At 39.9% G+C, this 15,876-nt stretch overlaps 1 protein-coding gene across 2 annotated transcripts in view; it reads right to left on the bottom strand.

Moving 5' to 3' along the window:
- NSMAF (neutral sphingomyelinase activation associated factor) overlaps positions 1 to 15,876 on the bottom strand; it is a 214,950-nt gene that overhangs the window by 71,073 nt on the left and 128,001 nt on the right. For both annotated transcript variants that reach the window (XM_078785018.1, XM_068127973.2), the window contains 2 exons: positions 9,027 to 9,078; positions 583 to 703 (listed from right to left, as the gene is read on the bottom strand). In XM_078785018.1, coding sequence (XP_078641144.1) covers positions 583 to 703; positions 9,027 to 9,078 — 173 coding nt within the window. The remainder of the gene's footprint in view (positions 1 to 582; positions 704 to 9,026; positions 9,079 to 15,876) is intronic.

Raw genomic sequence — 15,876 nt, forward strand, 5'->3', positions numbered from 1 at the left:
GTATAGCCAAATCACAATATTAGTCAATTGGGAGCACTTGAAATTCTGTCTCACGACTAAAATAAATAAATAATTAAACAATGGAAAATTAACTAATTGAAGATTGAAAAATATTTAAAGAATTGAAAAATAAAATACTTTAATTGAAATTTTTTTTTTTTTAAATACATACAGCAATAAAAAAAAAAAAGTTAAATAATTGAAAATCGAAAAAATTGAAAAAATTGAAATAATAGAAAAATTAAATAATTGGAAATCGGAAAATAAAATAAAATAAATGAAAACTAAATAATTAAAAATTGAGGGAAAATTAAATATTTGGAAATGCTGAATTAAATAATTTAAAAAAATAATGGGAAACCTAGTCTTCAAAAAGCGGGACACCACGGACACCAAGACTAAGCACAATGCCTCCCTCCGGGAACCATACTAAACATCTGAGTTTTCAGGATGTATGTGTCCGAGGCTCTTGGGTAAGTAACCATGTCGATGGGTACATCAGCGGAAAACTAGGTTTATGAAGAAGGCATGTCTATGTAGAAAAGAGAAATGAATATATTTGGAAGGTTTAAACCGACGTACCAGATGCCCACGGTGGCAAATCCACATCCTGAACTGGCTGCCCGTCCTGACGCACACCCAGATGAAGCCCCAATCGGTTCTCCAGGAAACTCGGATCTTTGCCAAAGAACTCAGGGATGAGCTAAGAGAAGACGACATCACCGTGAGCACAGGATACCATGATACTAGACATGCTGAAGACCCAAGATGACATCACCGTGAGCACAGGATACCATGATACTAGACATGCTGAAGACCCAAGATGACATCACCGTGAGCACAGGATACCATGATACTAGACATGCTGAAGACCCAAGATGACATCATGCAAGCATGTTGAGGTTTTGGGGATGTGGAAACGATGCAACTCTGTCAATAATGGAGGCCTAAAGGGCTAATCACGTTTTCAATTGGACACATAAGTTTGTGCAACAAAATGGCAAATTTGACACAAATATATTTCCTCACTTAAAGTAAAATAAGTGATAATTACCATGCCCTGCTTTTCTAATTCCATTTTAATTGCCGAAACAATCAAACGACAGAGATGAACGCACCATTAACCGACCAACCACCGTAACCACAGCCTAATTAGACTCCGATGCAATTGCGCAAGAAGCACTTGGACCAGCATGGTGGGATGGCAGCGGCTTCGGCTTCACTCGGTACCATGCAAATCTACAAGCTCTGGTTTCCAATAAAACCTTCTTGGATTTGGTAATGGTCCAACATTCCAATTACATGTGGAAAAGTTTTGCGCTTTCTTCACAGAGAAACGATTATATTAATCACCCAATGGTGGAAAGTTTACATTTTGAGGCGGTGAAGCTGCTTCAATATTTGACTTTCATCCATCCATCCATCCATTAAAAATGAAGAACAACCTTTCTAATCCACTGTATTTATTTCTAATGTGTTATAAAGGGTAATTCTAGAGGGTTCTAAAGGGTATTTCTTGAAGATTCTGAAGGGTAATTCTAGAGAGTTCTAAACGGTAATTCTAAAGGGTAATTCTAGAGAGTTCTAAAGGGTAATTCTAGAGGGTTCTAAACGGTAATTCTAGAGGGTTCTAAACGGTAATTCTAGAGGGTTCTAAAGGGTATTTCTTGAAGATTCTGAAGGGTAATTCTTGAGGGTTCTAAACGGTAATTCTAACGGGTAATTCTAGAGAGTTCTAAAGGGTAATTCTAACGGGTAATTCTAGAGAGTTCTAAAGGGTAATTCTAAAGAGTAATTCCAAAGGGTAATTCTAGAGAGTTCTAAACGGTAATTATAAAGGGTAATTCTAGAGAGTTCTAAACGGTAATTCTAGAGGGTTCTAAACGGTAATTCTAGAGGGTTCTAAAGGGTATTTCTTGAAGATTCTGAAGGGTAATTCTTGAGGGTTCTAAACGGTAATTCTAACGGGTAATTCTAGAGAGTTCTAAAGGGTAATTCTAACGGGTAATTCTAGAGAGTTCTAAAGGGTAATTCTAAAGAGTAATTCTAGAGAGTTCTAAAGGGTAATTCTAAAGAGTAATTCCAAAGGGTAATTCTAGAGAGTTCTAAACGGTAATTCTAACGGGTAATTCTAGAGAGTTCTAAACGGTAATTCTAAAGGGTAATTCTAGAGAGTTCTAAACGGTAATTCTAACGGGTAATTCTTGAGGGTTCTAAACGGTAATTCTAACGAGTAATTCTAGAGAGTTCTAAAGGGTAATTCTAAAGAGTAATTCCAAAGGGTAATTCTAGAGAGTTCTAAACGGTAATTCTAAAGGGTAATTCTAGAGAGTTCTAAACGGTAATTCTAAAGGGTAATTCTAGAGAGTTCTAAACGGTAATTCTAGAGGGTTCTAAAGGGTATTTCTTGAAGATTCTGAAGGGTAATTCTTGAGGGTTCTAAACGGTAATTCTAAAGGGTAATTCTAGAGAGTTCTAAAGGGTAATTCTAACGGGTAATTCTAGAGAGTTCTAAAGGGTAATTCTAAAGAGTAATTCCAAAGGGTAATTCTGGAGAGTTCTAAACGGTAATTCTAACGAGTAATTCTAGAGAGTTCTAAAGGGTAATTCTAAAGAGTAATTCCAAAGGGTAATTCTAGAGAGTTCTAAACGGTAATTCTAAAGGGTAATTCTAGAGAGTTCTAAACGGTAATTCTAGAGGGTTCTAAAGGGTATTTCTTGAAGATTCTGAAGGGTAATTCTTGAGGGTTCTAAACGGTAATTCTAAAGGGTAATTCTAGAGAGTTCTAAAGGGTAATTCTAACGGGTAATTCTAGAGAGTTCTAAAGGGTAATTCTAAAGAGTAATTCCAAAGGGTAATTCTAGAGAGTTCTAAACGGTAATTCTAACGAGTAATTCTAGAGAGTTCTAAAGGGTAATTCTAAAGAGTAATTCCAAAGGGTAATTCTTGAGGGTTCTAAACGGTAATTCTAAAGGGTAATTCTAGAGAGTTCTAAACGGTAATTCTAGAGGGTTCTAAAGGGTATTTCTTGAAGATTCTGAAGGGTAATTCTTGAGGGTTCTAAACGGTAATTCTAAAGGGTAATTCTAGAGAGTTCTAAACGGTAATTCTAAAGGGTAATTCTAGAGGGTTCTAAAGGGTATTTCTTGAAGATTCTGAAGGGTAATTCTAGAGAGTTCTAAACGGTAATTCTAAAGGGTAATTCTAGAGAGTTCTAAACGGTAATTCTAGAGGGTTCTAAAGGGTATTTCTTGAAGATTCTGAAGGGTAATTCTTGAGGGTTCTAAACGGTAATTCTAAAGGGTAATTCTAGAGAGTTCTAAAGGGTAATTCTAACGGGTAATTCTAGAGAGTTCTAAAGGGTAATTCTAAAGAGTAATTCCAAAGGGTAATTCTAGAGAGTTCTAAACGGTAATTCTAACGAGTAATTCTAGAGAGTTCTAAACGGTAATTCTAAAGGGTAATTCTAGAGAGTTCTAAACGGTAATTCTAGAGGGTTCTAAAGGGTATTTCTTGAAGATTCTGAAGGGTAATTCTTGAGGGTTCTAAACGGTAATTCTAAAGGGTAATTCTAGAGAGTTCTAAACGGTAATTCTAAAGGGTAATTCTAGAGAGTTCTAAAGGGTAATTCTAACGGGTAATTCTAGAGAGTTCTAAAGGGTAATTCTAGAGGGTTCTAAAGGGTATTTCTTGAAGATTCTGAAGGGTAATTCTTGAAGGTTCTAAACGGTAATTCTAAAGGGTAATTCTTGAGGGTTCTAAACGGTAATTCTAAAGGGTAATTCTAGAGAGTTCTAAACGGTAATTCTAACGGGTAATTCTAGAGAGTTCTAAAGGGTAATTCTAAAGAGTAATTCCAAAGGGTAATTCTAGAGAGTTCTAAACGGTAATTCTAACGGGTAATTCTAGAGAGTTCTAAACGGTAATTCTAAAGGGTAATTCTAGAGAGTTCTAAACGGTAATTCTAGAGGGTTGTAAAGGGTATTTCTTGAAGATTCTGAAGGGTAATTCTTGAGGGTTCTAAACGGTAATTCTAAAGGGTAATTCTAGAGAGTTCTAAACGGTAATTCTAAAGGGTAATTCTAGAGAGTTCTAAACGGTAATTCTAACGGGTAATTCTAGAGAGTTCTAAACGGTAATTCTAACGGGTAATTCCAAAGGGTAATTCTAGAGAGTTCTAAAGGGTAATTCTAGAGAGTTCTAAAGGGTAATTCTAGAGAGTTCTAAAAGGTAATTCTAGAGAGTTCTAAACGGTAATTCTAACGGGTAATTCCAAAGGGTAATTCTAGAGAGTTCTAAAGGGTAATTCTAGAGAGTTCTAAAAGGTAATTCTAGAGAGTTCTAAAGGGTAATTCTAGAGAGTTCTAAAGGGTAATTCTAGAGAGTTCTAAAAGGTAATTCTAGAGAGTTCTAAACGGTAATTCTAACGGGTAATTCCAAAGGGTAATTCTAGAGAGTTCTAAAGGGTAATTCTAGAGAGTTCTAAAAGGTAATTCTAGAGAGTTCTAAAGGGTAATTCTAGAGAGTTCTAAAGGGTAATTCTAGAGAGTTCTAAAGGGTAATTCTAGAGAGTTCTAAAAGGTAATTCTAGAGGGTTCTAAAGGGTATTTCTTGAAGATTCTGAAGGGTAATTCTTGAGGGTTCTAAACGGTAATTCTAAAGGGTAATTCTAGAGAGTTCTAAACGGTAATTCTAACGGGTAATTCTAGAGAGTTCTAAAGGGTAATTCTTGTGGGTTATAAAGGGTAATTCTTGTGGGTTCTAAAGAGTAATTCTAAAGGGTAATTCTAGAGAGTTCTAAACGGTAATTCTAACGGGTAATTCCAAAGGGTAATTCTAGAGAGTTCTAAAGGGTAATTCTAGAGAGTTCTAAAGGGTAATTCTAGAGAGTTCTAAAAGGTAATTCTAGAGGGTTCTAAAGGGTATTTCTTGAAGATTCTGAAGGGTAATTCTTGAGGGTTCTAAACGGTAATTATAAAGGGTAATTCTAGAGAGTTCTAAAGGGTAATTCTAAAGGGTAATTCCAAAGGGGATTTTTCTAGAGGGTTCTAAAAGGTAATTCTAGAGGGTTCTAAAGGGTAATTCTAAAGGATAATTCTAGAGAGATCAAAGTGTAATTCTTGAGGGTTCTAAAGGGTAATTCTAAAGGGTTCTGAAGGGTAATTCTAAAGGGTAATTCTAGAGGGTTCTAAAGGGTAATTCTAGAGGGTCCAAAGTGTAATTCTAGAGGGTTCTAAAGGGTAATTCTAGAGGGTTCGAAAGGGTAATTCTAGAGGGTTCTAAAGGGTAATTCTAAAGGGCAATTCTAGAGAGTTCCAAAGGGTAATTCTAGAGGGTTCTAAAGGGTAATTCTAAAGGGTAATTCTAGAGAGTTCAAATTGTAATTCTTGAGGGTTCTAAAGGGTAATTCTAGAGGGTTCTAAAGGTTAATTCTAGAGGGTTCTAACGGGTAATTCTAAAGGGTAATTCTAGAGAGTTCAAAGTGTAATTCTTGAGGGTTCTAAAGGGTAATTCTAGAGGGTTCTTAAGGGTAATTCTAAAGGGTAATTCTAGAGAGTTCCAAAGGGTAATTCTAGAGGGTTCTAAAGGGTAATTCTAAAGTGTAATTGTAAAGGGTAATTCTAGAGGGTTCTAAAGGGTAATTCTAAAGGGTTCTCAAGAGTAATTCTAAAGGGTATTTCTTAAGGGTTCTCAAGAGTAATTCTACAGGGTATTTCTAAAGGGTTCTCAAGAGTAATTCTAAAGGGTATTTCTAAAGGGTTCTCAAGAGTAATTCTAAAGGGTATTTCTAAAGGGTTCTCAAGAGTAATTCTAAAGGGTATTTCTTAAGGGTTCTCAAGAGTAATTCTAAAGGGTATTTCTAAAGGGTTCTCGAGAGTAATTCTAAAGGGTAATTCTAGAGAGTTCCAAAGGGTAATTCTAGAGGGTTCTAAAGGATAATTGCAAAGGGTAATTAATTGTAAAGGACAATTCCAAAGGGTTTTTCTAAAGGATTCTAAAGGGTAATTCCAAAGGGTAATTCTAAAGGGTAATTCTAAAGGGTAACTCTAAAGGCCTATTCTAAAGGGTTATTCTAAAGGGCAATTATAAAGGGTAATTCTAAAGGGTTCTAAAGTTGTCAGCATCTGAAGTCCTGTAATTTGCATGGATTGCTCACATACTGCCAAACTGCACCCCTTCCTTCAGACATGGGTGTGATTTTCATTATACAGTACTCAAATGAAAGGACACTCTTGTAGTCATTATATTGTGACCACCATTTTTTCCAGAAACTTCTCTGTGACTTGTTTCTGAAAGATAAACCTAAGATTCTGGAAGAGTAACAATAAGATAGTGTTGGATAATGAGAATGTTACTAATAATGAAGAGTTTAATATGTAAAATGTTGGCTCAATTGTACGTCATGGAAGAGACATAACTATGTTGTGACATTTATCTGGAATATATTATAAAAAATTTCTAGTGTTTGTGCGTTTTGTTTGCGTGATTATTTGAACGTTATTATTTCACGGCCGAACCGTAGCACGCAGAGGCCCCACATTTTGGGTGTAAGTAATTCAGAATCTGGCCAGGGTTTAAAGCTAGCACACAAATAAATTGTATATTGGATGTGGGCTCAGGCAGTGCTGCCTCCGGCCCGCAGGCAAAAAGTAACCATCATGAAGCCAATAACTCCATAGCTTTTCAATGTCCAACACGTCCTGAAACCACCGCCGGGAAAAGCACACCTGGCCGGGCAGCGACCTCGTAAATAAACAAATAAATGGTGAGAAAGCATCAATTCAAATTTTTGACCTCCCACCTTGTTGCCAGGCCAATTCACGTTTTTGTATGAGACGGCAAACCGTTCATACCAAAATGACAGCAGGTTGGTAAACCCAGATGCATTTGCCCTGCCAAGAGTTAACTTAACATGCTTTCATCCCACCACCCACATCATTATTGGCACGTTGTAGAAGTTGTTAGAAATAACTAGATTTCAAGCAGGCGATTCTCCTTTACTTTGGAATTGAACTCACTTGTGGTGAGTTGCAAGTGCCTGCAATATAAAAATAACTCATTCAACCAGTTTGAAGAGAGAAAAGGAGTCATTCTGCTGTTTTGTGTCACTGTGTGTATCACAATGAGCATGGAGAAAAGAAAGAAAACCAGAGAATTATCTGAGAAGGTCAGACACAAGATTGTTGCCAAGCATGGATAATCTCAAGGCTACAAGTCCATCTCCAGAGACCTTGATGTTCCTGTGTCCACCGTACGCAATGTTATCAGGAAGATTAAGGCCCATGCCACTGCAGCCCTGGACGTGGCCGCAAGAGAAAACTTGATCGTAGATTGCAGCGAAGGATTGTTCGAATGGTGGAGAAAGCGCCTCGATCAACTGCCAAACAGATTCAAGCTGACCTTCAGACACAAGGTACGACAGTTTCAACTCGCACCATCAGTCGCCAACTCAATGAAAGGAGACCCAGGTGGATCCCACTTCTGCTGAGACAGAGATGGAAGAAAGCCAGACTGGAGTTTGCCAAAACACATCTGAACAAGCCAAATCCTTCTGGGGTAATGTCCTGTGGACATATGAGACCAAATTAGAGCTTTTTGATAAAGAACATCATCTCTATGTTTACAGAAAACAAAATGAAGCCTTCAAAGAAAAGAACACCTTCCCTACAGTTAAAGATGGAGGAGGTTCAGTGATGTTTTGGGGTTGCTGTGCTGCCTCTGGCACTGGGTGCCTTGAATGTGTGCATGGCATCATGAAATCAGGAGATTAACAAGGCATTTTGGAGCGCAATGTTCAACCCAGTGTAAGAAAGTTGGGTTTCCGTCGAAGGTCATGGATCTTGCAGCAGGTCAATGACCCCAAACACATTTCAAAAAACACCCAGAAATGGTTCAAGACAAAACACTGGACTGTTCTGAAGTGGCCAGCAAATGAATCCAGATCTAAATCCCATTGAACACCTGTCGGGAGATCTGAAAACAGCTGTTGGGAGAAGGCACCCTTCAAATCTGGGAGAACTGGAGCAGTTTGCTCAAGCAGATTGGGCCAAACTGTCAGTAGAGAGGAGTAGGAAGCGCATTCATGGTTATAGGAAGCGCTTGACTGCAGATTTTTTGTCCAAAGACGGTGCTACCAAATATGAAGTCTAGGGTGTCAATAATTTTGCCAATGCCATTTCTTTATATTTTCATAAAAAGGATATATTAAGTTCTGAATCAAAAACAAAGGTTCTGTAATATTAACAGTGAAATGAAGAATTGTGGAGACAAAATACCTGTCAATTTCAACTTATTTTTCGAGAAAATTGTGAGTTATTTGAAAAAAGTGCAAGGGTGCCAATATTTTTGGCCACGACTGTATATGTGTGTGTGTGTATATATATATATATATGAATATATATATATATATATATATATATATATATATATATATAAATTTGGAAAACTTAAAATCGAAGAGTGTATGTATGTTCGATCATCAGTTAGAGATCAAATATATTTTGAGTTATTACAGAAATAAACGAGAACAGCACTCGGTAGAGCGCAAACCTCCATCAACTGAACAGAACACTACGTTTATCTGATAGGCCAGATCTGGATTCAGACCTGAACCAAAATCTAATCGGCTTGTTCTTGTCACCTCAGCAACTCATCCACCTAGTTTTGCCATAACCTGTGCATAGCTTTTTGAGATATCGTGTTATCTGTAGGTTTTAGCTCGATCTCTCAATGGTGAAGAATCACTTCAAAAATTGTGGTATCCGGATTAGGATTTGGATCTTCACCAAAATATAGTAATTTTGTCCTTGTCACATACGCAACACCTCTGCCAAATTCGTCAGAATCCGTCTACAACCTTTTGAGATATCCTGCTCACAGACAGACAAACAAACAGGCACACAGGCAGACAGACAGACAGACAGACAGGGGTGAAAACAAAGCCTCCTTCCACCTACAGTGGTGGGAGATAATGAAGCCTGAAAGCAAAGATGAGAAAAAGGTGTGTGGTGGTTTACAGTCTCACCTCTTTGAAATCAGTGACACCATCCATGCAGTTGTTCCACGTGTCTGCAATGCTGGACACGACACAACCACACAAGTTACCCTCCTATCCAGAGCAGGTACCGCATCAGGGCGTTTACCCGCACTTGCAATGAGGATTTTTTTATCGTAATATGATCCAAGGCTTCTGCAAGAGTTTGAGCATGTACCATTGTACCACATGCAAGTTAAAGACATCAGGGGGCATCGATATACAGTACTTGTATCCCAGGATGATGAGTTAAGTGCTCAGATGGAAAGAGGAAACAAGTCTTGTTTTACTTTAGTTTTACTTTTTCCAAAACGCAACATAAGAAACATGGCCTGCCAACAGCTCTTTTGTACAACAGCGAGCGAGCTTCTCAGACCGTAAGCACAATGGTAACTTGAACATAATCACTGCAGTGACATAGATTGAAAGTTGGAAAAAACAATGAAACAGAACTTCATTGCATTCATAATCAAGATGCAGAACAAGTTGGATTTCAGGAAAAACAAACGAGTGTACCACATGTGGTAAAGCCAAGCCACACACACGCCAAGTGTACCACACACACGCCAAGTGTACCACACACGCGCCAAGTGTACCACACACACGCCAAGTGTACCACACACGCGCCAAGTGTACCACACACACGCCAAGTGTACCACACACACGCCAAGTGTACCACACACACGCCAAGTGTACCACACACACGCCAAGTGTACCACACACACGCCAAGTGTACCACACACACGCCAAGTGTACCACACACACGCCATGTGTACCACACACACGCCAAGTGTACCACACACACGCCAAGTGTACCACACACACGCCAAGTGGACCACACACACGCCATGTGTACCACACACACGCCAGGTGTACCACACACACGCCAGGCTGGGTCCAGCATTTTTTCGCTTAAATGAGGTCTGCCCATGTACCAAGCCGAGAAATGGAAGATCTTGCCCCACTGCACACGAGCAGTCATTAATACTGATAAAGTATTCCTTTGTACAGGTGAGAAAGGTTAATAATAATCAGGTAGGATGAAGATCAATTTGGCCTGCGTGGTATTCCCATCGGACTAGTTATCTCACGAAGCTTGGACCCATCTACTGTGGCGATTCGCCCATTGTCCACCAATGTTGTTGTAATTCACGTAAAAATACACCGTCATCACCTGATATCCATGTTCTTCTTGTAATTTTACACATGTACACGTCATCCCACATCCCTATCACAAGCCCCTGCAAGAGCCTAAAGCAATAACAAAAAGAAAGTAGAAAGCATCTGAAAATGCAAAGTCCGTCCATGTCTGGTTTGTATTCAGACGTCTTCTTCTTCTCATTATTATTCTTCTTCTGTCTGCCAAACATGATGAAGACAGCTAAAAAAATGCGAATTAAAATTGACGATTTCATGTAGCATTGACCTTTGACCTTTTGATCTAAAAAAACCCAAAAACAATCAGCTTCTAGCTTTTCATTGGTGAACTAATTATATGACCAAATATGCAAATTCTTAAAATTTCAGGTCAATTTCATGAAAATTGATGATTTTAGGTGACACTGACCTTTGACCTTTTGATCTAAAAAACAACAACAATCGGCTTGTAGCTTTTGATTGGTGAACGAATTCAGTGATCCAAGATACAAATTCTTAAAATTTCAGAACAATTGGATGAAAATTGATGGTTTTAGGTGACTGACTTTTGACCTTTTGATCTAAAAAACAACAACAATCGGCTTGTACCTTTTGATTGGTGAACGAATTCAGTGATCCAAGATACAAATTCTTAAAATTTCAGAACAATTGGATGAAAATTGATGGTTTTAGGTGACACTGACCTTTGACCTTTTGATCTAAAAAACAACAACAATCGGCTTGTACCTTTTGATTGGTGAACGAATTCAGTGATCCAAGATACAAATTCTTAAAATTTCAGAACAATTGGATGAAAATTGATGGTTTTAGGTGACACTGACCTTTGACCTTTTGATCTAAAAAACAACAACAATCGGCTTGTACCTTTTGATTGGTGAACGAATTCAGTGATCCAAGATACAAATTCTTAAAATTTCAGAACAATTGGATGAAAATTGATGGTTTTAGGTGACGCTGACTTTTGACCTTTTGACAAAATTATTCATTTGTCTTCCCCATATTCTTATAATAAAACGACTGAAATTTTGATGACAAAAGCTCAAATGGTAAAAAAAAAGTTATGGCCCGGACAGACACACACAGACACACAGAGATGATTGCAAAACCCAAACTCTGACTTCGTGGGGGGGGGCGGGCTAACAAAAAAATAGCTACGAACTACTAAAGGAAATACAGTAATAACTAGAACGGCACTCAGTAGAGAGCATACCGCCACCTGGTTGGCCATATCACTCAATGGTGAAGAATCACTGAAAAAATTAGATAAATCTCATATCCGAAACCATATTCAGATCTTCACCAAAATCGAATCTATTTGTTCTCATCACAAACACAACCTATCCAGGAAGTTTCGTCCAAATCCGTCCACAACATTTTGAGATATTTTGTTCACAAACAAACAAACAAACGGACAGACAGACAGTGGTGGAAACATAACATCCATCCACCTCTGGTGGAGGAGGTAAAAACACCAGTAAGATGAATAAATCGACTATAAAGGTAAAAAAAAAAAAAAAAAAAAAAAACCAGTGGAACTCAAATAATAATCCTAACAATAACAAAAGGCTTACTATCCGTAGGTTTGCAAGCCTAATCGCAATAATAATCTATATACAAGCGTTACGCCTAGGTCCCCCGTCGGTGAAGTGATGTGAGTTGACAAAGTGGAGGACGCAGAAAACATGCTATGATATGATATTTCGCTCACAAGGTTCAGACATACATGGAGGCGGCCATCTTGGATTTTGACGTGGCGACCCAATTTTCAATAGCGTTCTTCCTTGTGCCGAGATACACCCAAACACCAGATTAGAAGTTGGTACTTTGCTTATTTTCCAAGATATTTCACTCACAAGGTTCAGACATATATATGGTGGTGGCCATCTTGGAGTTTGACGTGGCAACTCAATTTTCAATAGCGTTCTTCCTTATGCCGAGATACACCCACACACCAGATTAGAAGTTGGTACTTCGCTTATTTTTCAAGATATTTCGCTCACAATGTTCAGACATACACGGCGGCGGCCATCTTGGAATTTGACGTGGCGACCCAATTTTAAACAGCCTTCTTGCTTGTGCCTAGATACACCAACACACTAGATTAGAAGTTGGTACTTCGCTTATTTTTCAAGATATTTCGCTCACAATGTTCAGACATACACGGCGGCGGCCATCTTGGAATTTGACGTGGCGACACAATTTTAAACAGCCTTCTTGCTTGTGCCTAGATACACCAACACACTAGATTAGAAGTTGGTACTTCGCTTATTTTTCAAGATATTTCGCTCACAAGGTTCAGACATACATGGAGGCGGCCATCTTGGATTTTGACGTGGCGACCCAATTTTCAATAGCGTTCTTCCTTGTGCCTAGATACACCCAAACACCAGATTAGAAGTTGGTACTTTGCTTATTTTCCAAGATATTTCACTCACAAGGTTCAGACATATATATGGTGGTGGCCATCTTGGAGTTTGACGTGGCAACCCAATTTTCAATAGCGTTCTTCCTTATGCCGAGATACACCCACACACCAGATTAGAAGTTGGTACTTCGCTTATTTTTCAAGATATTTCGCTCACAATGTTCAGACATACACGGCGGCGGCCATCTTGGAATTTGACGTGGCGACCCAATTTTAAACAGCCTTCTTGCTTGTGCCTAGATACACCAACACACTAGATTAGAAGTTGGTACTTCGCTTATTTTTCAAGATATTTCGCTCACAATGTTCAGACATACACGGCGGCGGCCATCTTGGAATTTGACGTGGCGACACAATTTTAAACAGCCTTCTTGCTTGTGCCTAGATACACCAACACACTAGATTAGAAGTTGGTACTTCGCTTATTTTTCAAGATATTTCGCTCACAAGGTTCAGACATACATGGAGGCGGCCATCTTGGATTTTGACGTGGCGACCCAATTTTCAATAGCGTTCTCCCTTGCGCCTAGATACACCCAAACACCAGATTAGAAGCTGGCACTTCGCTTATTTTTCAAGATATTCTGCTCAAGGTTCAGACATACATGGCGGCGGCCATCTTGGATTTTGAAGTGGCGACCCAATTTTCAATAGCGTTCTTCCTTGTGCCTAGATACACCCAAACACCAGATTAGAAGTTGGTACTTTGCTTATTTTCCAAGATATTTCACTCACAAGGTTCAGACATATATATGGTGGTGGCCATCTTGGAGTTTGACGTGGCGACCCAATTTACAATAGCGGTCTTCCTTATGCCGAGATACACCCACACACCAGATTAGAAGTTGGTACTTCGCTTATTTTTCAAGATATTCATCTCACAATGTTCAGACATACACGGCGGCGGCCATCTTGGAATTTGACGTGGCGACCCAATTTTAAACAGCCTTCTTGCTTGTGCCTAGATACACCAACACACTAGATTAGAAGTTGGTACTTCGCTTATTTTTCAAGATATTTCGCTCACAATGTTCAGACATATATATGGTGGCGGCCATCTTGGATTTTGACGTGGCGACCCAATTTTCAATAGCGTTGTTCCTTATGCCGAGATACACCCACACACCAGATTAGAAGTTGGTACTTTGCTTATTTTTCAAGATATTCATCCCAAAAGTTTCAGACATACATGGCATCAGACATACATGGCGGCGGCCATCTTGGATTTTGACGTGGGTTGCACCCACACACCAAATTCGAATGCGGTCCTTCGCTTATGCACACACGCATGCCCGCACACACGCATGCCCGCACGCACGCAAACACGCACGCACACACGGACGGACGGACAGGAAAGCCATAGTCCCCCTTTCGCTCCGCTGTGCGACGGGGGACAATAATGGAGCAAGTGTTTGTATGTATGTATGTATGTCCGCTCTTCACCCATTGGTTGCACAGCCGACGTGACTCCACCCACAAATGTAACCTGGAATACTTAACCGAAAGTACCCAGAGGACCCAAAAGACCCTCCACCCCGCCCCCCTCAACACCCCGAGGATATACAAACCCGAGAGGACCCAAAAGACCCCGAGGACCCGAAATACCCAAAGGACCCTAAAGACCAAGGACCCAAAGGACTCAGAGGAACCAAAAGACCCAAATATACCTAAAATACCCCAAATACCTAAAAGACTGAAAAGACCCAATGGACCCCAAAGACCCAAAATACCACGAAGACCCAAAATACCATGAAGACACAAAAGACCCTGAAGACCCAAAAGACCCCGAAGACCTAAAAGACCCCAAAGACCGAAAATATTCCAAAGACCCTTAACCCTGAAGACCCAAAAGACCCCACAGCCATTTAAAGACCCCGAGGACCCAAATGACCCAAAATACCCTGAAGGCCCTTAAATACCCCAGAGACCTAGAGGACCCAAAAGACCCTCAAGAACCAAAATACTCCAAAGACCTTCAAAGACCCAAAACATTATTGAAGACCCAAAAGACCCAGGAGACCCTTAAAGACCCCTAAGATCCAAAAGACCCCAAAGACCCTTAAAGATCCCAAATACCCAGAGGACTCAAAAGACCCTGAAGACCCAAAATACTCCAAAGACCAAGAAGACCCACAATACTCCAAAGACCCTTAAAGACCCAAAATACCCCAAAGACCCAAAATACCTCGAAGACCCAAAATACCCCAAAGACCCTGAAGACCCAAGAGAACCAAAAGACCCTGAAGACCCAAAGGACTCAAAAGACACAACATACTTCAAAGACCCTCAAATACCCAATATATCCCAAAGATCCTTGAAGACCCAAAGGTCCGAAAAGACAAAAAGACCTCGAAGATCATGAAAGACCCAAAAGGTCAAAAATACCCAAAGACCCAATGGACCCCAAAGACCCAAAATACACTGAAGACCCAAAATACTCCAAAGACCCTTAAAGACCCCAAAGACCAAAAAGACCCCAAAGACCAAAAAGACCCCAAAGACCGAAAAGACCCCAAAGACTGAAAAGACCCCAAAGACTGAAAAGACCCCAAACACCCCAAAGATCCTTAAAGTCCCAAAAAACTCCAAAGAATAAAAAGACCCCAAAGACTGAAAAGGCCCTGAAGACCCAAAAGACTGAAAAGATGTTGAAGACCCAAAAGACTGAAAAGATGTTGAAGACCCAAAAGACCCTTAAAGGGGAACCCAAATGCAATTTTCTTTTCTGAAAAACAATTGCCAATCATGAATCACGGTCTAATTTGAAGGAATTGTTTTTTTATTTGCCAATCACAAAGTGTGACAAATCACAAATCACATTGTGAACTCGCCTTGATCCTGCCGGCGATGGTACACAGAGAAACAATGCATTACGAGCTCGGATTCGATACTGATTGGGGATGATGAAGGGGGGTGGGGAGGCGTGTGGGGTGGTCGTGGGGTATTGTTAGCTAGGGTGACGGTTGACGGGGGATTGTGGGGAGAACGTGGAGTGGGGTGAGGGATTTAGGGCGGTCATGGTATTGTTAGCTAGGTTGATGGTTGATAGGGGATTGTGAGGGGATGGTGGAGTAGGGTGAGGGGTGGTCATGTGTATTGTTAGCTGGGGTGTTTGTTGAAGGGGGATTGTGAGGGGTGGTGGAGTGGGGTGAGGGGTGTGGGGCGGTCATGGTATTGTTAGCTAGGGTGAGGGTTGATGGGGGATGGTGGAGGGTAGGGCATAGAGGGGGGTGTGGGCTGGTTGTGGGTATTAGCATC

Source organism: Myxine glutinosa, chromosome 9 (genome assembly GCF_964187855.1).
Source record: "Myxine glutinosa chromosome 9, kmMyxGlut1.1, whole genome shotgun sequence".
NCBI lineage: Eukaryota > Metazoa > Chordata > Myxini > Myxiniformes > Myxinidae > Myxine > Myxine glutinosa.